At 47.2% G+C, this 24554-nt stretch overlaps 1 protein-coding gene across 4 annotated transcripts in view; it reads right to left on the reverse strand.

Annotated features, from left to right (window-relative positions):
* atf7a (activating transcription factor 7a) overlaps nt 1-24554 on the reverse strand; it is a 26163-nt gene continuing 1609 nt past the window's right edge. The window contains exons 1-11 of one of the 4 annotated variants that reach the window (XM_063037147.1): nt 16078-16098; nt 14272-14341; nt 12944-13037; nt 11764-11882; nt 5677-5831; nt 5205-5307; nt 4987-5100; nt 4447-4578; nt 2891-3091; nt 2462-2570; nt 4-2205 (exon numbers count right to left, since the gene is read on the reverse strand). In XM_063037147.1, coding sequence (XP_062893217.1) covers nt 1988-2205; nt 2462-2570; nt 2891-3091; nt 4447-4578; nt 4987-5100; nt 5205-5307; nt 5677-5831; nt 11764-11882; nt 12944-13037; nt 14272-14319 — 1293 coding nt within the window. In that variant the 5' untranslated portion in view covers nt 14320-14341; nt 16078-16098 and the 3' untranslated portion in view covers nt 4-1987. Of the gene's footprint in view, nt 2206-2461; nt 2571-2890; nt 3092-4446; nt 4579-4986; nt 5101-5204; nt 5308-5676; nt 5832-11763; nt 11883-12943; nt 13038-14271; nt 14342-15450; nt 16030-16077; nt 16099-24554 lie in introns of those variants that run through there. The other 3 variants (XM_063037148.1, XM_063037149.1, XM_063037150.1) reach the window with 3 other exon arrangements.

Raw genomic sequence — 24554 nt, forward strand, 5'->3', positions numbered from 1 at the left:
CTCCCTCCACACCGTCCCATCACACACTCCCGGGGTCAGACACAGAGTGAATCTCCCTCCACACCGTCCCATCACACACTCCCGGGGTCAGACACAGAGTGAATCTCCCTCCACACCGTCCCATCACACACTCCCGGGGTCAGACACAGAGTGAATCTCCCTCCACACTGTCCCATCACACACTCCTGGGGTCAGACACAGAGTGAATCTCCCTCCACACCGTCCCATCACACACTCCCGGGGTCAGACACAGAGTGAATCTCCCTCCACACCGTCCCATCACACACTCCCGGGGTCAGACACAGAGTGAAGCTCTCTCCACACCGTCCCATCACACACTCAGTGTCAGACACAGAGTGAATCTCCCTCCACACTGTCCCATCACACACTCCCAGGGTCAGACATAGAGTGAATCTCCCTCCACACCGTCCCATTACACACTCCCAGGGTCAGAGACAGAGTGAATCTCCCTCCACACTGTCCCATCACACACTCCCAGGGTCAGACACAGAGTGAATCTCCCTCCACACCGTCCCATCACACACTCCCAGGGTCAGACACAGAGTGAATCTCCCTCCATACTGTCCCATCACACACTCCCGGGGTCAGACACAGAGTGAATCTCCCTCCACACTGTCCCATCACACACTCCCGGGGTCAGACACAGAGTGAATCTCCCTCCACACCGTCCCATCACACACTCCCGGGGTCAGACACAGAGTGAATCTCCCTCCACACCGTCCCATCACACACTCCCGGGGTCAGACACAGAGTGAATCTCCCTCCACACCGTCCCATCACACACTCCCGGGGTCAGACACAGAGTGAATCTCCCTCCACACCGTCCCATCACACACTCCTGGGGTCAGACACAGAGTGAATCTCCCTCCACACCGTCCCATCACACACTCCCGGGGTCAGACACAGAGTGAATCTCCCTCCACACCGTCCCATCACACACTCCCGGGGTCAGACACAGAGTGAATCTCCCTCCACACCGTCCCATCACACACTCCCGGGGTCAGACACAGAGTGAATCTCCCTCCACACTGTCCCATCACACACTCCTGGGGTCAGACACAGAGTGAATCTCCCTCCACACCATCCCATCACACACTCCCGGGGTCAGACACAGAGTGAATCTCCCTCCACACCGTCCCATCACACACTCCCGGGGTCAGACACAGAGTGAAGCTCTCTCCACACCGTCCCATCACACACTCAGTGTCAGACACAGAGTGAATCTCCCTCCACACTGTCCCATCACACACTCCCAGGGTCAGACAGAGAGTGAATCTCCCTCCACACCGTCCCATAACACACTCCCAGGGTCAGAGACAGAGTGAATCTCCCTCCACACTGTCCCATCACACACTCCCAGGGTCAGACACAGAGTGAATCTCCCTCCACACCGTCCCATCACACACTCCCAGGGTCAGACACAGAGTGAATCTCCCTCCATACTGTCCCATCACACACTCCCAGGGTCAGACACAGAGTGAATCTCCCTCCACACTGTCCCATCACACACTCCCAGGGTCAGACACAGAGTGAATCTCCCTCCACACTGTCCCATCACAGACTCCCAGGGTCAGACACAGAGTGAATCTCCCTCCACACCATCCCATCACAGTCGCAGGGTCAGACACAGAAAGGGGCGAGACTTAGTGGAAGGAGAGAACGAGAGGGAGAGAAGGGTACAATGAGATGAAAGGGTGGTGGCAAGGAGAGAGATGAGAGGAGAAAAAGTGAGGGAGACAGATAGTTGTGCCTTTCCACAGACCACCACACACCCTCCTTGCTGCCAGACCCTCAGCACACGTATCGCATGTGCCCCCCCCACCCTCACCGACAGGTCCTTAGCGAGGGAGGGAGGGAGAAGAGGACCCAGTTGGGGGACCGCAGAAATGTGAGTCTAGGGGATGTGACCTTCCCGCCTCTCGACCCTACCTGAGGGGGAGGGGGGGGAAGCACGATCCTCAGCACATCATCTTTCGGCTGGGTGGGACTGAGGAGCACGGATGACATGAGGGTGGGGGCTGGGGCTCGGCTTGGGTCGGGGAGTCAGGGTGGTGGGAGTGATGCCGTTTCCTGTTGGCTGTAGAGCCCCCCCATCTCCGGTCTCTGCCCCCAGCACTGCGGGGGGCCGCTGGATCACGGCCACGGGGGATCCCGAAGACTCACACAGTTCCTTCGGGCTGTCGTCTGGGGTATGGGTGGAGAAGAGAGGGAAGAGAAGGAGAGGGAGAAGGGAGGAGGGAAGAAGGAGAGGGGTTAGTGATATATGTACTTCCAATCGCCATCTTTCTCCCTCCTCACTCCCTTCCCTTACACCCTTCATCCTCCTTCCCTTTCCTGCACCCTCCTCCACCCCTCCGCACTTCCTCCCCTTCCTCCATTCCATCCCCCTTCCTCCATTCCCTCTTCCCCTTTTCTGCCCCTGGGCTGAGGGGAGACCCACCGATGAACTCCTGGGTCCGTCGCTGGATAGCGGTGACGGGACAGTCCTTATGAGCCAGCAGTAGTTGCTTCAGCTGGGCCACCTCATTCCGCAGGAGCCGCACCTCGTTCTGGGGGAAGAGTCAGAAGGGGTGTAAAGGCCAGCTCTGTAGAAATCCACGGACCCTGTCCCTCCCCTCCTTTTTCCAGCAATCCATTGGGGTCTCCCAGTTGACCAGGAAGTTCCTGTGTGTGTCTACTAAGATCTTGAGCAAGGAAAGGGGAGGGGGGGAGAAACGAGGCTGGGGGAAGGGAGGGAAAAGGAAGGGGGGAAATTCAATGAGGACAAAGAATCATTGTGGGATGGGCAGTGCAGAACGAACCCCCAGCGTCCTTCCCATCCTACCCTCTCCCTCTTCCCTCCTTGACCCCTCCACTCCCCTCTTCCTACCTGTAGCTGGACGTTCATGTGTCCCAGTTCCTCGGCCTTCTTCTCCAACGAAGACACCCACACTTTGCGTTTCTGCCTGCAACGGGAGGCAGCCGCTCGGTTCCGTTCCAGAAACCTCCTCCGACGCTCATCCGGGTCCTCCTCTACACCACGTCTTCGCCGGCCCCCTCCCGAGGGAACAGTGGGCTGTGACAGTGAATTCTAGGGATAGGGGATAGTGTGGGGGAGATAGGCATAAGAAAGGTAGAGTAGGGAGAATGAGCTTTTAGATCTCCAACATCTCAAGACCACACACAATCCTCCCTCCCCCCATATATCCATCCATCCTATGCTTCATAGAGTTTGGGGGGTGGGGGTGGGTGAATAGGAGAGCCCAGGGAAATCCCACCAGGGCACAGGGAGAGAGTACACAGACTCCACAGAGGTGGTGGGGGGGGGGGGAGGGGGAGGAGAAAGAGCGTGTGAGAGAGAGGCTAAGACTCTGACCCTGACTACCCTTTGACACCCTGAATAATCAAGAACCTATTAACCCTCACTTTAAATATACTCAATGACAGTCTGCCTCAGCCATGTGTGACAATAAATTCCACTGATTCACCACTCTCTGGCAAAAGAAATCCACCTCATCTCTGTTCTAAATGGACGTCCCTCTATTCTGAGGTTTTGTCTTCTGGTCCTAGACACCCCCATTATAGGAAACATCCTTTCCACATCTACTCAATCTCGGCCTTTCATTTGATAGGTTTCAGTGAGATCCTCCCTCATTCTTCTAAACTCCATCAAATACAGTCCAGAGCCATCATAAATTTCGCATACATTAACCCTGTCATTCCCAGGATCATTCTCGTAAACATCTTTTGGACCCTCTCCAATGCCACACATCCTTTCTTAGGTAAGGGGTCCAAAACTGTTCACAATACTCCAAATACAGTCTGACCAATACCTTATAAAGCATCAGCATTACATCCTTGTTTTCATATTCTCGTTCTCTCAAAATTAATACTAACATTGCATTTGCCTTTCTTACCGTTGACTCAACTTTCAAGTTAACCTTTTGGGAATCCTGCACAAGGTCTCCCAAGTCCCTTTGCATCTCCGATTTCTGAATTGACTCCCTGTTTAGAAAACAGTCTACGCTTTTATTCCTTCTACCAAAGTGCATGACCATATACAGTACTATATTCCATCTACCACTTCTGTACCTATTCTCCTAATCTAACCAAGCCCTTCTGTAGCCTCTCTCCTTCCTCAACACTACTTGCCCTCCCGCCCATCTTTGTATCATCAGCAAACTTGGCCACTGAAGAAATCGGCACATCCCTGGTGATCTTTAATAGATGAGCCGCAGGAAGCATCTTTCCCTGATGGATCAAATCCCTTACACCTTCCCCAAGGAGTTGGCTCAGACAGATCAGGCTGGGAAGGAAGGAGGGACAGGGTTTACCTTTGCCTGCGGTGGGCAGAAGGGATGAGGGGACTCGGGGAGGTGGGGAGGATGGAGGGAAGGAGGGAGGTAGGTGCAGAGAGAGATGAGGGGTAAGAGAGAGAGGGTATACCTGAGTCTGTGACGGGGAGACAGCAGTGGGCAGCGAGTTGCTGTTCTGGCCATGCTGTGTGCTCACCGTACTGGAAATCACGTTCCCATTTACCATCGGCAGGTTCTGCAAGGTCAGTGTCGACTTCAGCCGCTGTCATCAGGTTGGCGGGCGGGGGGAAGAGAGTGGGTCAGAAGGTAGAGGCATTGCTGTTTGCATTCTTCACCCTTCCCCACCTCCCGATATCCCTCCCTCTCTCCTCAGTATTCTCTCCCTGCCTCTTGCGCTCCCCCTCACTATCGCTCCTCACCATCCTTCCCTCCCTCATCGTCCCTTCCCTGCAACTCCGCCACTCGCCCCTCAACCCGACAATCCCCTTCTCCCCATGACACTCCCCCTCCCTCTGCCCTCAACACTCTCCCTCCGCCCAACACTCTCCCCTCAATCCAACACTCCCTTCAACCTAACAATCCCCCTCTCCGCATGACACTCCCCCCTCCCTCCCCCAACACTCTCTCACTGCTCTGCCCCTCCCATGCCAAGGCAAGGATGTGGACTCACCATTTTGGCCTCCGACTGCATGGGTGGGGTGGAGGGAGACGGGGGCTGACTGCTGTTGGAAGTTGGCCCCGGGATTCCCGGGATGTTGGGAACAAGCGATCCAGGCCGTGCGATCTGGGTGTGGGGCAGAGTACAGGTCAGGAGCATGGAGGTGGGCAGCCAGCACTCCAGGGTCATACACTCTTCCCACCCCCACACAAAGATGCTGTGGTACTCACAGAGATGACGGTGGGTATCTGCAGGGTGGGGCTAGGGATGTTGACAGGCATGGTCTGTCCATTCGGCAGGTGCAGAAGGACAGGCACAGGTCCAGTAGGAGACCTGGGAGTGGGGGTGGGGGTAGGGACATAAGAGGAAACAGAGGGTGTACATGTTTTGTCTGATACACTTCACCCACATAACAAAACCTCCTCAAATTCACCCACCCACCTCCTGAAACCTCTTCCCCTCCCACAAAATGTCCCCAAACCTCACTGTCACCCCCCTCCAATTCCACCATCCTTCTCCTTGTCCTATCTCCCCATATCCCGCATCCCTCTCTGTCCCCGCATCTCCATCCCTGCCCAACCCCACCATTCGCCCCACATCCCCAGTCTCTGCCCTGCCTCTATGTACCCCCCACACCTCTTCATTGCTATCCCCAGCTCACTGCCTCCCCTCCTTTCCTTACCCCAAGTGGCGAGTACTCACGACAGTGTTCTGTTGGAGGGGGGAGTGGGTGTGATGACCGAGGTCGGCGAAGGTATTGTGGGATGCAGGGAGGGTCCTGACTCATAGGCCAACAGCAGTGAGCCTGGCCTTACAATTGTGGGTGTTGTGTTGCCTGGTCGCTTTGGGGGATGGTCCTGTGAGGAGAGCAGCACAACACAGATAGTTAATGGGTGGGAGAGAGGGAAGGAGAATGAGTGGGAGAAGGAGCAAGAGTGAAGAAGAGGGGCAGGAGAAGAAGGGACAAGCAGGGAGGAGGGGGGAGCAGGGTAAGGGGACAGGAAGAGACGTGAGGGGTGTCAATGGGGGTGAGTGGGGAGGGGGAAGGTGAGAAGAAAGGGTGAGGAGATTAATACAAAGGACAATAATGTAAGAGATAATAGTTTTTTTCCAGATATATAAAGAGTAATAGGGGTGACAGTGAATATTGGACTGGTGGAAAATTACACTGGATAGACAAAGAAATGCCAATGTGCTCAATAAGTATTTTGCATCAGTCTTCACCGTGGAAGACACTAGCATATGCTAGAAGTTCGTGTGTCAGGGTGCTGAAGTGACTGCAGTTCCTATTACTAAAGAGAAAATGCTTGGTAAGCTGAAAGGTCTGAAGGTAGATAAGTCACCTGGACCAGATGGATTACACCCAGGGTTCTGAAAGAGGAAGCTGAAGAGATTTTGGAGGCATTAGTAATGATCTTTCAATAATCAATAAATTTTGTCATGGTTCCAGAGGACTGGGACATTGAAAATGTCCCTCCACTCTTTAAGAAGGAAAGGAGGCAGAAGACAGGAAATTATCAGCCAGTTAGCCTGATCTTAGTGGTTGGGAAGATGTTGGAGCCCGTTACAAAGGATGAGGTTTTGGGGTACTTGGAAGCACATGATAAAATAGGCCAGGATTATCATAATTTCCTGAAGGGAAAATCTTGTCTGACAAATCTGTTGGAATTCTTTAAGGAAATAACAGGCAGGATAGACAAAGGAGAGTCAGTGGATGTTGTGTATTTAGATTTTCAGGTCTTTGACAAGGTGTCACACATGAAGCTGCTTAATAGTTTAAGAGCCCATGGTATTACAGGAAAGATACTAGCATGGAAAGAACATTGGCTGATTGACAGGAGGCAAAGAGTGGGAATAAAGGGAGCCTTTTCTGGTTGGCTGCTGGTGACTAGAGGTGTTCCACAGAGGTTAGTTTTGGGACCACTTCTTCTTACATGATATGTCAATAAGTTGGATGACAGAATTAATGGCTGTGTGGCCAAGTTTGGGCAGAGCTAAAGATGACACCAGAGGGCAACTTCTCCCAGCTCATCAGTGAAACAGTTAAATTCTTCCTATTCTAATGTCTCAATTTTCCTTTCCAGGATGGTTGGGGAATATTGGGATCTTTGATCTACAGTAACACTTGAAAACTGCCGTTCTGCATGACAGCATGTTCCCGTTCTTGGAGCTCACTGATGAGCTGCATTTCAGTATGTCCAGGTTCGGCTTAAAGTTGGGCAACTTTGGGGCCTGCCCAGCCCTGTGGACATCAATTCTCGACAGTGTCACGTACTGAAGCATAATGGGAGCTGGAACATCGAAGATAGTGGGAGTCGATACTCGGTAATCGATTTGCTGATTCTCAAGTCAGGGAACTTGAAATAAAAAGCAATGCTTCAAATTGACTAATGTCGACATGTCTCCCCTGTTGCTGTGGAAGGAGTGATATCGGTCTCTCCCTTGTCAGTGAGAGAGAGTGCCTGTGGAATGTCGAAATATTGGAATGAACAGTTAGTTTTTGATGGACTGTAGACCATGGTCTCTCTTTGGGGGCTTTCCTGTTGTTTGCATGGTGGGTGGTGGGAATGTTGATGTTTTATGGTAGAATAATTTGGGGAGGGGGAAGGGGGAGGGTTGATGCTGTTTGTTCCTGCTTGTGCATGTGAGGTGGGCAAGGGGCTTTGGGGTTATTGCATCTTTTTTTCTATCATTCATTCTTTAGGATCTTTTTCTTCTGTTTTGACGATGTCTGTGGAGAGTAAGGATTTCAAGTTGTATATTGTATATATTCTTTGATATTAAACAGAATTATTCAACTATTGAAGTTTACAGAACATATGAAGATAGATGGAGGGGCAGGTAGTGTTGAGGAAGTAGTGAGTCTGCAGAAGGACTTGGATAGATTGGGAGAATGGGGAAAGAAGTGGCAGATAGAATATAGTAAAAGGATATACAGTTGAACTCAGAAGTTTACATACACCTTAGCCAAATACATTTGAACTCAGTTTTTCACAATTCCTGACATTTAATCCTAGAAAACATTCCCTGTTTTAGGTCAGTTAGGATCACTACTTTATTTTAAGAATGTGAAATGTCAGAATAATAGTAGAGAGAATGATTTATTTCAGCTTTTATTTTTTTCATCACTTTCCCAGTGGATCAGAAGTTTACATACACTTTGTTAGTATTTGGTAGCATTGTCTTTAAATTGTTTAACTTGGGTCAAATGTTTTGGGTAGCCTTCCACAAGCTTCTCACAGTAAGTTGCTGGAATTTTGTTTCCCATTCCTCCAGACAGAACTGGTGTAACTGAGTCAGGTTTGTAGGCCTCCTTGCTCGCACATGCTTTTTCATTCTGCCCACAAATTTTCTATTGGATTGAGGTCAGAAAATGATGTCAAGTCTGGTTCATCCTTGGAAGCAATTTCCAAATGCCTGAAGGTACCACGTTCATCTGAACAAACAATAGTACGCAAGTATAAACACCATGGGACCACGCAGCCGTCATCCCGCTCAGGAAGGAGATGCATTCTGTCTCCTAGAGATGAAGGTACTTTGGCGTAAAAAGTGCAAATCAATCCCAGAACAACAGCAAAGGTGAAGATGCTGGAGGAAACAGGTAGACAAGTATCTATATCCACAGTAAAATGAGTCCTATATCGACATAACCTGAAAGGCTGCTTCGCAAGGAAGAAGCCATTGCTCCAAAACTGCCATAAAAAAGCCAGACTACAGTTTGCAAGTGCACATGGGGACAAAGGTCTTACTTTTTGGAGAAATGTCCTCTGGTCTGATGAAACAAAAATTGAACTGTTTGGCCCTAATGACCATCGTTATGTTTGGAGGAAAAAGGGTGAGGTTTGAAAGCCGAAGAACACTGTCCCAACCGTGAAGCATGGGGGTGGCAGCATCATGTTGTGGGGCTGCTTTGCTGCAGGAGGGACTGGTTCACTTCACAAAATAGATGGCATCATGAGGAAGGAAAATTACGTGGATATATTGAAGCAACATCTCAAGACATCAGCCAGGAAGTTAAAGCTCGGTCGCAAATGGGTCCTCCAAATGAACAATGACCCCAAGCATACCTCCAAAGTTGTGGCAAAATTGCTTAAGGACAGCAAAGTCAAATGTATTGGAGTGGCCATCACAAAGCCCTGACCTCAATCCGATAGAAAATTTGTGGGCAGAACTGAAAAAGCGTGTGTGTGCAAGGAGGGCTACAAACCTGATTCAGTTAAACCAGTTCTGTCTGGAAGAATGGAACAAAATTCCAGCAACTTATTTTGAGAAGCTTGTGGAAGGCTATCCAAAACATTTGACCCAAGTTAAACAATTTAAAGGCAATGCTACCAAATACTAACAAAGTGTATGTAAACTTTTGATCCACTGGGAAAGTGATGAAAGAAATAAAAGCTGAAATAAATCATTCTCTCTACTATTATTCTGACATTTCACATTCTCAAAATAAAGTAGTGATCCTAACTGACCTAAGACAGAGAACGTTTTCTAGGATTAAGTGTCAGGAATTGTGAAAAACTGAGTTTAAATGTATTTGGCTAAGGTGTATGTACACTTCTGACTTCAACTGTATATGGTCATGCACTTTGGTAGAAGGAATAAAGGCGTAGACAACAGTCAAAATAGGAAGAAAATTCGGAAATCATAAGTTCATCCTGGGAATGAAAGGGTTAATGTATGAGGAGTATTTGATGGCTCTAGGCCTCTGGAGTTGAGAAGAATGAGAGGGGATCTCATTGAAACCTATTGAATATTGATAGGCCGAGATAGAGTGGACGTGGAGAGGATGTTTCCTATAGTGGGGGAGTCTAGGACCAGAGAGCACAGCCTCAGATCACTAGGACATTGATTTAGAACAGAGATGAGGAGGAATTTCTTTAGCCAGAGATGGTAAATCTATGGAATTCATTGCCACAGAAGGCTGTGAAGTAACTGAGTATATTTAAAGTGGAGGTTGATAGGTTTTTGATTGGTCAGGGTGTCACAGGTTATGGGGAGAAACTGGAGAATGGGGTTGAGAGAGATAATACATCAGCCAAGATGGTGTTAAGAGTGATTTTTGGGTTTAGGACATATACATTTAGCAATTGACTTTGACTACCAATCTTCACATCTGAATATGCATCTTTTCTGACTGTTTTGTGGAATAAAGAAGCTGCTTTGTATCAACCAGTAACTTTTCTCTGGTGACTTCATTCACGCAACAACATTTTCCCCTTTAAAAGAACGATACCTTTCTTCATTCCTGGCATACCCTGCAGTTGCCTGTGTACCATCTCGCACCCCCTGGGCCATCCTGTCTCACATACTCCTCAGGTATTTTGCTTTTATGAACACATGTATATCTTTAAGGTGCATCTGGTGAAATTCAACCACTTCCTCAAGCTTGCGCCAGAATTCCGAATTTCCACAGGCGACTTTAAGTGAGGGCAACTCGGACAAAATGCTCTGTTTTTCCCCGGGGGTGCAGGGCTTATGAATAGTCATAATCAAGGTTAAGGGTTGGCTCGGATTATCAGGGTTCTCAACCTGACATTGCCTGACCTCAATAGGTGCCATTCTGGTAGATATATCTGGGTAAAACCTCTCCCTGAGATATCCACAAACTACTTCCCACACTACGCAAAATATAAAAGATGGGTACCAGTTAATCAGCACATGCTTAAAACCGCAGAGTATGTATTCCACAATCTGCCACTTTTGAATACCTGAACTCATGATGCCTGCTGTATTCCTTTACATCACACTTGCAAAATGTGTACGCTAAAATGCAGCTCCCTGAATGAGTATACACGCCCCCACTCTGGCATCCCGAACCGTCGGTAACCACCCTTCACAACTGGTGGCTCCGTCTCACCAAGTTAACACGCAAAGTTTCGTCTCTGACATAAACACACATGCACGCGCACACACTACTTTTATATCTACCAGTTCAGCTCTCCATCTTCATGATACCTCGTGTTCCCATGTACCACCGACCCGAACAGATTTTTAAAAAATACTCACCCATTTAGACTGCTAAGATCGCTGGACACACGATGGGTCACGAAGGTATCCCACTCCTGACACCAAATCTTGTTGCGTGAATGAAACTGCCAGAGAGAATTACTGGTAGATACAAAGCAGCTTCTTTATTCCACAAAACAAGGTACAACCTTCACACCTCCTGATTCACATCCACACTGCAGACATCCAAATGAATTTTAATCAGCATTGTCTGGTCCGGGAATCACAGCTTTTAGGAACCTGTTGTTCAGAGTTGCACTCCAAATTAAATCCACAGTACATTTTCAGATGTGAAGACCGGTAGCCAAAGTCAATTGCTAAATGTATATGTCCTAAACCCAAAAATCACTCTAACAATGGAATGACAGAGCAGACTCAATGGGCCGAATGGCCTAATTCCGTTCCTATCTAATGGTCTTAAGGGGGATTGGGGGGTGAGGAAGAGAGAAGGGAAGAATGAGGAGGGAGAGAAGAGGATACGAGGAGTGAGAGAAGGGAGGAGAGCAGGGATATGGGGGGGGGGTGGAAATCGAGAGAGGACAGGTCTTACAAGATCTCGCCTTCCCCTCCATGAGTGGGTGGTTGATGGATACATCTGGACGGTTGGCTCCCTGGGACATCTGCTCCGTCTCCTTGACTTTAACCTCTGCAATTAAGGGTAAGCCAATGTCCAGGGGAGACTGAGGGACATGTCCGGAGGAGGCAGTTAGTGGAGGATGCTCGCACTCCATTCCTCCTCACCACCCACCTCCTTCACCCTCACCGCCCAACTCATTAACTGACCTTTTTGCACTCTTCCTCGTCTGCCTTCTTGAACTCTTGCTCAAAGGGATTTGCCAGCTCTGTGAACAGCCCAACCTCCTCACAATTTTTCAGGAAGCGGGTAGGTGTAGGGGTCTGGTCTGTTCCAGGCATGGGGGGTGAGATGGAGAGAAAGACAGTGCTTATGGCAAGGAACAAGCACACAGCCCCTCTAAAGCCCTGCTGAACCTCCTCCCTTACATCCTGCCTAAATCTCTGAGGGTGGCATCTCCCATGCACATGAGTCCAGCAGCCCCTCAAACAGGCAGGAAAGGGGGTGGGAGGGGAGACGTACACGCACAGAGAGGAAGAGGAACGCTGATACAGGCTGGTGTGTGTACATACAAACACAAAAACAAGCAGACTGTGGACTCACTCAACTCCACCACTGACACAACCCTCCCCACCAAATTCAAGAGGCGATGCCTCAAGAATGCAGCATTCATCATTTAAGGACTCTCACCATCTGGGACACACCTTCCTCTCATCACTACCATCAGGAAGGAAGTACAGGAGCTTGAAGACCCACACTCCATGATTCAGTAACAACTTCCTCCCAACCAGCTTCCCAATCACATTTCTGAATGGTCCATGAGCCCATAAACACTCACTATTCTTCTTTTGCAGTATTTATTTATTTTGTAATTTGTATCAGTGGTCCCCAACCTCTGGGCCGCGGACCGATACATTGCCGCGAAGAATATAACGGTACAGCGGTGGCCAGAACGCACACAGCACATCTTTAAGAAAAAAGCCTAAATAAACAAGCTAATTAATTAGGTGCCGCCCAGCAAGTAAATGTCAGCCCAGATCAGAGGTATTGCCGATTGCGCCGCCTCTGATCTGGGCTGACATTTACGTGCTGAGTGGCACCTAATTAATTAGCTTGTTTATTTAGGCTTTTTTCTTAAAGATGTGCTGGGTGCGTACCGGCTACCGCTGTATTCTTCACAGCAATGCATCGGTCCGCAGCCTGGAGGTTGGGAACCACTGATTTATAGTGATTTTGCACTCTCAACAGTGGCTGGGAGAGAGACAGAGACTCAAGAGGTAGTGAGACACACACTCATACCGATAAACTTGCTTCGTAAATCTTGTTTAACCCACCCCCACAAAACCACCTGCCCCCATACTTGAAGAATACAACCTCATGCCCACCTACCCGCAACGATGACCCCATCACGACCTGGCCCGAACTTGAGGGTCATCTCATGTTTGTGTTTGTGGACAGCCAGGTGGTCTTCGTTGGTGAATCTCTGTGGGGGGGGGGGGGGAAGGAAGGACACAGTTAGACCAGCCCACTCGCAGGGTGAGGGGGGAGGGAAACAAATTAGGCATTTCCTTTTACCGGATTGGCTCCAGCCCCAGCTGACTCTCCTCTTCTCACCCCTCCTCTAAACCAGAGTAATCACCTTCATACTTGTTACCCCTGACCCTTGGCAATATGGAGGTGGGAAGGAGTGAGCCCCCCGCCCCACCCCACAGTACGTGTTTTAATGGGAGGGAGTGGGAAACCGTGTTTCTGAACCTCCACAGTCCGTGTGGTGTGGTTGGGGAGGAATGTCTCCCTGATATACCAGTCCGTATAGTGAAGATTCCTTTGCACAGTAAACTGAGTCACAGAGTCACGCACATAGAAACAGGCCCAAGTCCAACCTGAGGATTGTCCCAGCCAGTGTCAAGCTTCTTCAGAGCTGTTGGAGCCACACTCACCCCAGGAAGGGGGAGTGTTCCATCACACTCCTGACCTGTAGACAGTGGAGAGGTAATGTGGTGGATGTGTAGTACATGGACTAACTCCACCTGGGAAAGTAGAGAATGTTCCATCACACTCCTGACCTGCAGACAGTGGAGAGGTAATGCGGTGGATGTGTAGTACATGGACTAACTCCACTCAGGCAAGTGGGGAGTGTTCCATCACGCTCCTGACCTCTAGACAGTGGAGAGGTAATGTGGTGGATATGTAGTACATGGACTAAATCCATCCGGGCAAGTGGGGAGTGTTCCATCACACTCCTGACCTGTAGACGGTGAAGAGGTAATGTGATGGATGTGGAGTACATGGACTAACTCCACATGGGGAAGTAGGGAGTGTTCCATCACACTCCTGACCTGTAGACAGTGGAGAGGTAATGTGGTGGATGTGTAGTACATGGACTAACTCCACTCAGGCAAGTGGGGAGTGTTCCATCACGCTCCTGACCTCTAGACAGTGGAGAGGTAATGTGGTGGATATGTAGTACATGGACTAAATCCATCTGGGCAAGTGGGGAGTGCTCCATCACACTCCTGACCTGTAGACGGTGAAGAGGTAATGTGATGGATGTGGAGTACATGGTCTAACTCCAACTGGGCAAGTGTGGAGGGGGACTCGGTGATAGAACACTTTGTGGCACGAGGAAGGGAGTTCCTTCAGCACAGGTGCATCTGCTCATACCCCAGGGATGCAACCAATAACCTTAGGACCACCAGACAATGATTACCACTCACCTGCCCACACCCTGGTGCAGAGCAGACAAACGGTCTGTCATCTCCCATCTTCACAGCTGCCTGGACTCAGCTGTAGGGGGTGGGAGTAGAGAGAGGGAGAGGGAGAAATGTTACACACTTGTCAGATACACCAGCCCCCCTCTTTGTTCAGAAGTTCCATCCATCCCCAGTGCCTTGCTCTATAGCCTGCTGATTGGTAGATGGAAGTGATTGTCCCTCTCTTGTGGCACTACCCCCTCAGAAACAGCTCACCAATATGAGAAGGCATGTTTAAACCAATGGGTTTAAAGGGACCGGGGATTGAGATCCAGGTGGGTTTAATGCGAGTGGGGAAGTGGGATCCTGGTAGGTTTAACTTGAGCCAAATCACTAGTCTCACTAATATAATGCTAATATTAGCAGCAATTGAGCAGACAGCAATTATAAACTGATTATTAATGAAACTATTACTGACAGTACTGCACAGACTGAAATAGTAATTAGCATTTATAATACCATCGCCATCAGTAATTGTAAGACAGCATGAATATTACTAACCAGTTTACTATTACTAGCAGTAACTACAGACACCAGTAGTAAACTGATTAGTAATAATACCTTTACATGCATTAACAAAAGTAAACTGATATTAGCAGTGATTATGAAGAGTGATAGTTAACATTATATTACTAACAGCATTACTAATCAGTTTACTAACAGTGACTAAAAAGATAATAGCTAACTGATTAGAAATAATAGTATTATTAATAACAATTGTAAAGTCAGCAATACTATTAGCAGTAATTATGCAGACAGCAATAAACTGATCAGTAATATTAATCGCAACTTTGAAGATAGCAATAGCAATTGTTCAGTAATAATACTATTACTAGCAAAATTGTGAAGATAATTACAGTGCTTAGTAATACCACTATTATTGCTAGCAATATTGACTAATAGTAAATTGTTTAGCATTATTACTGATCACCCATTACCAAATAGCAGCATTATTTCTACCAATACCAGTCAACAACCGCATCACTAACAGGACAAATACTAGGAATGGCTATAGTGATGGCAGTTTTATCGCTCATTAAGAGCAGCTATGATGGTGACAATAACCCCCAGTAATCAATTTAAATAACAGTAGAAATCCACATGGACCAGCCGAAATCGATTAACCAGCCCACTCCGCCTTACCTCTGCGCGAGTTTACCCTGAAACATCGCTAACTAACCCAGCAGTCACTAATAACCAGGGGTAATACCACCATTATACCAAACAACTTCCTCCAGAGAGACACCCACACCGAGAAACCCAATTGGTTAGCCGCCACGTCCATCAGAGCCAGATTCCACTCCCTATTGGAACACTACAGCATCTGTCAGAATCGGATCCCGCCCTTACACTGCCGCGTCCGTGAGCCAAATCTCCATCCTCTATTTGTCTAACATCCCGTCAATCAGAGCCCAATATCGTCCCCACTCAATCCCCATCGGTCGACCGGTGCACTCGGAGCCATCGCTGACTCGACGATGGTCATGTCAATCAGCACGCAGCGTGGAACCGCCCACCAAACAAACTGTGATTGGCGAGCACTGGAGCATCCGTAGCCGCCGTCGATATCCGTCACGGCGAGAGACCAGGATACCATCTCTCTCCTCCTCCCGCCTCCGCCGCTTCTCCCGTCAACTGGGAGCCGCGACGACGGCAGCGGAACCTCGAAGGGGTGTGTGGGTGTTGTAGGGAGTAGGGTTTAGTTGAGACGCCAGCCAACCCGTTAAACCCGAGCACTATGAACTGTCTTAGGGAGAAGAAACCGCTCACCGCGAGAAGCCTGCGCCCTCGCCCACTTCTCGCGAGAATGACCGCAGGTTCGTGACGTAAATAGGGCTACCGCAGGTGTTTGGTGGGAGGGTGGGAGTGCCGCGGAGAGTAGAGAAGGGAACTCGCCCTCAGGTGGCTGGAGGACCGTCACTGCACTAGAGGCGGCGATGGCAGCTCGGAGGAGCGGTGCTGTTGGGTTAGGGAGGGGAGCAACAGACAGCATCACCTACAGATGGTGGGGCTGCTACCGCAGGTGGTCCGCATCGCCACTTTGTCAATGGTGCGGATTATCCTGCTGCAATGGAACTGTAGCCCCACTCTTTGTCCATACCTATTTGCTGTCGCCTATAAATACACCCTAGGCCTTTGCACAAACCAGTAAACTGTCTGCTAAAGTATAAAAACACTCCAACCCTTCATACAAATTGCATGACAACGAAATGATAATTGTGCCTCAGACCTTTGTACAAACTTGTAAACTGTTAAATTATAACTGCTGTGAGCCAAACTGAAGCTGTAACTGGGAAATACAAGTCTTAACGCAGCAAACCTTCAGGAGAGTGAGTCACTATCCTGACACGATATTTTATAAACACACGAAATGCTGGAGGAACACAGCTCAGGCAGCATCCATGAAAAGGAATACAAACAATCGACATTTTGGGCCGAGACCCTTCATCAGTGTTTACAATGTTTTATACTACTTACACAAGAAAGATTAAAAATGATTAACTACAGTTTCAATTGCTATAATCACATTTGGAATACAGTCATGTATATTTACAGGATTATGTATTTATAATGGTGACATCCCAAATAGCAGAATTCATTTGAATATTTAATATTGGTCTGTTCTAAAGACCCGAGTGCAAACTCCATACACCCACAATATAACCCTTTTCTTACAGTGTTGAGGATGGCTCCATGAATATACAACTGACCAGAAGGTTAACTAACAGATGTGTCCTTACAGGTGATAGCAGGGATACACTTTTAACAATGTAACAGAAACATTCCCTTATGTAGCTTCAATGGGACAGAATCAAAATATACCACATCCAGTGATTGATCTCGTGATAAAATAAGGCTGAAGTCACATTGGTTAAGGGAAAATCTTGCCTAACAAATCTATTTGAATTATTTTGAGGAAATGACAGGCAGGATAGAGCCCATGGTATTACAGGAAAGATACCTAGCATGGATAAAAGACTGGTTGACTGGCAAGAGGTAAAAAGAGGGAAGAGGGGATGCTGGTGACAAGTGGTGTTCCACAGGGGTCAGTGTTAGAACAGACTCCATTTCATGTTATACGTCACTGATTTGGAGGAGGCACTTGATGGCTTTGTGGCCAAATTTGTGAATGATACAAAAATAGGTGGATGGGCAGGTGGTGTTGAGAAAGCAGGGAGGCTGTAGGACTTTGACAGATCAGGTGAGTGGAACATGGAATACAGTGTCAGGAAGTTAATGGGCATAAACTATTTTCAAAGTGGAGAGAAAATTCAGAAATCAGGGGTGCAAAGGGACTTGAGTCCTTGTACAGGATTCCCTAAAGGTTGAGTGAGTGCAAGGTAGGCAAATGCAATGTTAGTATTTATCTCATAAATGAAGGATGTAATGCCGAGGCTTGATAAAACACCGGTGAGACTATATTTGGAGTATGGCAAACAGTTTGGGCCTCTTATCTAAGAAAGGATGTACTGGCATTGGAGAGGGTCCAAAGGAGGTTGATAAAAATGATCCCGGGAATGAAAGGGTTAACATATGAGAAGGCTTTTGATGGCTCAGGGCCTGTATTCACTTGGGATCTATTTAAAAGCCAAGATAGAGCGGATGTTTCCTATAGTGGGGGAGTCTAGGACCAGAGAGCAAGGAGGAGGAACTTCTTTAGCCCGACGGTGGTGAATCTATGGAATTCATTGCCACAGACAGCTGTGCAGGCCAAGTCACTGGGTATATTTTAAGGGTAGGTTGATAGGTTTTTGATTAGTAAGTGCATCAAAGGTTATGGGGAGAAGGCAGGAGAATGAGGTTGAGTGGGAAAATAAATTAGCCATCATGGAATGGCAGAGCACTCAATGGGCCAAATGGCCCAATTCTGCTCCTTATGTCTTATAGTGCAATGGACTAAGCAGAATAATCGTTCAGCACAAACTAGATGGACTAAAGAGCCTGTTACTGTTGGGGCTTAGCATGAAGTTTTGTTTAGAGATGCGGTGCTGAACAGCCCCTTCCAACGCAATAAACTGCACCACCCAGCAATCCACCGATTTAACTCCAGCTTAACCACAATTTACAATAACCAATTAACTTACTAAACAGTAGGTCTTTGAACTGTGGCAGGAAACTGGAGCACCCAGAGGAAACCCACTCATTCACGGGGAGGACGTCGAAATTAAACTCCGAAGCCCTGAGCTGTAACAGTGTTGCACTAACTGCTACGCAACTGTGGCACCAGTGATTAGAATTCAATTCGTGACACTAACAGTAAAGAGTTTGTATGTTATCACCATTACCATGAAAGTTTTCTCCAGATACTCCTGTTTCCTCCCATGTTGCAAAGACACATGGGTTAAGTTGTGAACATGCTGTATTATGGGCAGCATAGAAATTAACAGTAATGCTATTGCAGAGCCAGCAACTGGGTTCAATTCCTGCCGCTGTGTGGAGTTTGTACGTTCTCTCCATGACCACATAATTTTCCTCCCACATTCCAAGCCCTTTGGAATTAGTAGGTTAACTGGCTACATGAGTGTCATTGGGCAGCACAGGGTTTGTTGGGCCAGAGAGGCCTATTAGCATGCTTATCCCTAAATAAATAAATAAATAAATAAAATGCTGTAGTGCTCTATGACTCTCTGTTTGGTAACTTGTCAAATCTACACAAGTTTCTATGAAAGTAGAGGTGCTATTGTGACACTTCTGCGCCGGTCCCAGGACAGACCCATGTTATCCCTCTTTGTACCATGTCACTTATGTGAATGTTTATGTCTTTACACTGACTACTGCTGGAAATCCCATTTCCCAAAATACAGAGCATATAGCACAATACAGGCCCTTCAGCCCACGATGTTGTACAGGACTTTTAACCTACTCCAAGTTCAATCTTGCACTTCACTCCTACACAACCCATAGCCCTCCATTTTCCATACATCCATGTAACAATCCAAGTCTCTTAAATGACCCTAATGTATCTGCCTCTAACATCACCCCTGGCAGAGTGTCCTATACTCCCACCACTCTTGATGTTTAAAAAAACTTAACTTTGACATCACCCCCTCTACTTTTCTTCATTCACCTTAAAAGGATGTCCTGTGGTATTGGCTGTTTCTGCCCTGGGAAAAAGGCACCATTTATCCCCTCTATCAAGTCACCTCTCATCCTCCTCCACTCCAAAGAAAAAAGCCTCATCTCACTCAACCGTTCCTCATAAGACAGGCTGTCTAATCCAGGCAGCACCCTAGTAAACCTCCTCTGCACCCTCAGAGGAGGGTGAAACACTCACACTCTTCATATAATGAGGTTACCAGAACTGAACACAATGCCCAAAGAGTGGTCTAACCAAGGTTTTATAGAGCTGCAACATTACCCTACAGCTCTTGAACTCAATCTGACTGAAGGCCAACGCACCATATGTATTCCTAAACAACCGATTAACTTGCATGTCATGAGGGATTTATGGATATGGACCTCAAGAAAACAAGGATTCTGATCATCTACCCGATCTATGCTCCTCATGATCTCTTCCCTCAGCCTCATTCACTCCAAAGGAAATGAGCCCTGCCATGTCTGATGTCTCACTATCACTGATGTCCATGGACCCAGACAATGTTCTGGTGAATCCCCCCTGCAGCATGTTCACATGCTTCCTTTAAGGGTGAGCAGCTTCAAGCTCCTGGACGTCAACATTTTAGAGCCCTGGGCCCTACACATAGATGCAATCACAAATTTAGTGGTAATACTTCACTAGGTGTTTGAGGAGACTTGGCATGTCACCGAAGATTTTTAACAAATGTCTACAGATGTACCGTGGAGAGCATGAGATGTACCGACTGGTTGCATCACAGGAGCCTGTGCTATTCATGTATTTTTTTGTTTTGCACAGTACTGCTGCTACAAAACAAATTTCATGACATGTCAGTAATTGTGGTGTGGGGGCCAGATTCACACACTGTACTTTATGTGCAAACACAGGTCTCTCCTTTGCTGTCCTGTGAAATCAGGTTGCTGCTGCAGACTGGGCAGCTTGCTTTGGGGTGAAGCCCTGGCTAAGTTCTTTAAGACCAGAAGATATTGGAATAGAATTAGGTCATTCAGCCCATCGTGTCTGCTCTGCCATTTGATCACTGCTGACTCATTTCCCTCTCAATCCCATTCTCCTGCCTTCTCCCTGTAACCTTTCATGCCCTGACTAATCAAGAAACTATCAAGCTCTGCCTTAAATACACCCAATGACCTGGCCTCCATAGTCACCCGTGGTAAGAAATTACTCTTTAACTCTTATAAATGGATGTCCCTCTATTCCGAAGTTGTGCCTTGTGGTCCTAGACTCCCCTACTATAAGAAACATCTTCACATCCACTCTATCTAGGCCTTTCAACATTTGTTAAGTTTCAGTGAGATTCTCCCCTCATTCTTTTGAATTCCAGTAAGTGCAGGCCTTCATACACTCCATCAAATGCTCCTCATATAAGTCTTTCAATCCTGAAATCATGTTTTGTGAACCTCCTTTGAACCCTCTCCAACGTCAGCACATCCTTTCTTGGATAAGGGGCCCAAAACTGCTCACAATACCAAGTGAGGCCTTGCCAGCGTCTTATAAAAGCTCAGCCTTATATCCGTTTTTATATTCTATTCCTCTTGAAACGAATGCGAACATTTCATTTGCCTTCCTCATCACTGACTCAAGCTGCAAGTTAACATTTAGGGAATCCTGGCACAAGGACTCCCAAGTCCCTTGGGACCTCAGTTTTAAATTTTCTCCCCATTTAGAAAATGGTCTGTTTTTATTCCTTCTACCAAGGTGCATGACCATACACTTCCCAACACTATATTCCATCAGCCACTTCTTTGCCCATTCTCCTAATCTGTTAAAGTCCTTCTGCAACCTTCCTGCTTCTTTAAAACCACGTGCCTCTCCACCTATCTTTGTATCATCTGCAAACCCATCAATTCCGTCATCCAAATCATCGACGTACAACGTAAAAGGAAACGGTCCCAATGCAGCTCTCTGTGGAACACTCTAGTCACCGACAACCAGTCAGAAAAAGCTCCCACTCTTTGCCAATCAGCCAATGTTCTATTCATGCTAGTATATTTCCTGCAATACCATGGGCTCTTAACCTCCTTTGCGGCACCTTATCAAAGGACTTCTAAAAAATCCAAGTACACAACATCCACCGATTATCTTGCTTATTATTTCACTTCATCAGAATTCCGACAGACTCCTTAGGCAAGATTTTCCCTTAAGAAAACTAAGCTGACTTTGGCCCATTTTATCATGTACCTTCAAGTACCCGCAACCTCATCCACCTAATGGACTCCAACATCTTCCCAGGGCTTAGGCTAGATGGCCTACAATTTCCTTTCTTCTGCCTCCCTCTTTCAAAAAGCCTGAAAGCACATATCACCAGGCTCAAGAACAGCTTCTATCAGTTATCAGACTACTGAATGGTCACCCCCCACCCCCCAGTCAGCAAGATAGATTCTTGGCCTTACAATCTACCCTGTTAAGATCTCGCACCACACTGTTTTATGAACAGTATGAAAGACAAGCTTTTCATTGTATCTCAGCATATGTGTCAATAATAAACTAATACCAAAACCCTTTGGGAAAGACTGTGACCACCCACCTTATTTACACCACTTGTGGTTTTATAAACCTTTCGGGTCATCCCTCAACCTCCTTAAATCCAGGCAAAACAGTCCTAGCCTGTCCAGTCTTTCCTCATTAACCAAGCCCTCCAGTCCTGGCAACATCCTCATGTTTTTTTTCCCCTGCACCCTCTTCAGCTTAATCCCATCCTTCCTGTAGCTAGGTGACCAGAACTACACATGGTACTACAGGTGTAATCTTATCAACATCTTTCACAGTTGCAACATACAACACAACCTTCAGCCCACGATTTTGTGCAAACCTTTCAACTTACTCCAAGAGCAATCTAGCCCTTCCCTCCCACATAGCCCTCCATTTAATGTATCTGCCTCTACCACCACCCCTGGCAGCACATTCCACACACCCACCACTCTTTGTGTAAAACCCTACTTCTAACATCCCCCCTATGCTTTCATCCAGTTACCTTAAAATTATGCCCTTTTGTATTAGCCATTTCCACCCTGGGATAAAGTCTGTCTCTCCACTCGATCTATGCCTCTTATCATCTTGTACACCTATCAAGTCATCTCTTATCCCCTTTGCTCCAGAGAAAAGCCCTAGCTTGCTTAAACTATCCTCAAAGACATCCTCATGAATCTTTTCTGCACCCTCCCTAGCTTACAACATAGAACACTACAGTACAAAAGAACCACAATGTTGTATAACTAAGCAAACTATTAATTAAACACCTAACTAAACTAATCCCTTCAGCCAACATGCTGCCCATATCCTTCCATTCCTTGCACATCCATGTGCCTGTCTAACAGCCTCAAATACCTATCGTACCCGACCACCATCATCCCTGGAAACAGATTGCTGGCACCCACCACTCTGTGTGAAAGGAAAAAAAATTGCCTCACACATCTCCTTTGAACTTAGGCCTCTAACCTTAAATATATGCCTTCTGGTGTAACATAACTCATGCTCTCCAGTCCCAGTAACATTTCGGTGGACCTTTATTGTACCCTCTTCAGCTTAACCTGAAGCAGAGGTTGAGAGGTAGTTAATTAGTAAGGGGATCAAAGGTTATGGGGAAAAGTCAGAATGAAGTTACCCACTAACCAACCCTTCCACACCCCCAACCACCACTACTTTATCATTTACTGTTGGTCACCTTATGTTCAGACACCCCTGTGCCTAGCATCACTTTATGGATTATACAATGTATCTTGCATATTTATTGTGTGCGTATTTTAAAATTATTTATTCCTCATCTTATTGTGTTTTGTTTGTGCTGCATCTGATCTGGAGTAACAATTATTTCAATCTCCTTTACACTCGTATATTGGAAATTACATTAAACAATCTTGAAAATAAATCAGCCATGATTGAACAGTCAATGGGCTGAACAAACTAATTCTACTATGTTTTTATGGTCTTAATCCCACCCTGGGTGGCCAGAACTGCACACAATACTCCAGGTGCGGTATCACCAACGCCAGCCAGCAGTCCCAGTCTCTCCATATGACTCCTGCCCCAGCGAGATGTCTCATCCAACTAAATGCTGATGACCGTTCATGCCCCATTTTCAGTGCACAGGGATGACCCCAAGGTTCCAGTTGTCTACCACCTATCCCATGATATCTCCCTCCCTGTGGCATCCTGCCCCAACACAACAGGTCTGACCCAAGCTGAGAAACACCAATTCATCCTCTGCTTGGCGGTTTGCAACGACTTTGAAGGCGTCCTGCCTAGCAGGCTGCTCTGGAAGGTTAGGTCCTGTTGAATCCAGGGAGAGCTAAGTTGGTGGGTTCAGCGTTGGCGTGTAAGTAGGAAGCACAGGGTGGTGGCTGAAGGTTGTTTCTTGGAATGGAGGCCAGTGACTAGTGTGCCACAGGGGTTAATACTGGGACCCTTTTTATTCCTTGCTTATTTAAATGGTTCAGATGGCAAGGCACAAGCTTGATTGGCAAATTTGCAGATGACACTAATTAGATGGTCGTGTTGATAGTGAAGGTTATCATAGATTACAGGGGGATCTTGATCAGTTAGGGAAGTGGGCTAAGGAGTGGTAAATGGATTTCAGCCTGCACCTGTGCTGTGTTCCTCCACAAGATGTTTCATATAGTGGGGGGAAGTCTAGGACCAGAAGGCACAGCCTCGGGATAGAGGGACATCCCTTGAGAACAGAAAGGAGGAAATATATCTTTATCCAGAGAGTGGCGAATCTATGGAATTCATTTCCACAGATGACTGAGCAGACCAAGTCACTGGGTGTATTTGAGGAGGTTGATAGGTTTATGATTAGTAAGGGCATCGAAGGTAATGAGGAGATGGAAGAATGGGGTTGAGAGGGAAAATAAATTAGCCATTATGGAATGAAACAGCAGACCCAATGGGTTGAATGGCCTAATTCTGCTCAAGTCCCAGGGTAGAAATGGTTAATACGAAAAGGCATAATTTTGAGGTGAATGGAGGAAAGTTTGGAGGGGGGGGCGGTGCGGAAGACAGAGGCAAGTTCTTTACACAATGAGAGGTCAATGCGTGAATGCACTGTCAGGGGTGGTGGTAGAGGCTGATACATTAGGGACATTTAGGAGACTTAGGCACATGGATGATAGAAAAATGGAGGGCAATGTGGGACAGAAGGATTGAATTGATC

This window comes from Mobula hypostoma, chromosome X1 (assembly GCF_963921235.1).
Source record: "Mobula hypostoma chromosome X1, sMobHyp1.1, whole genome shotgun sequence".
NCBI classification, from domain to species: domain Eukaryota; kingdom Metazoa; phylum Chordata; class Chondrichthyes; order Myliobatiformes; family Myliobatidae; genus Mobula; species Mobula hypostoma.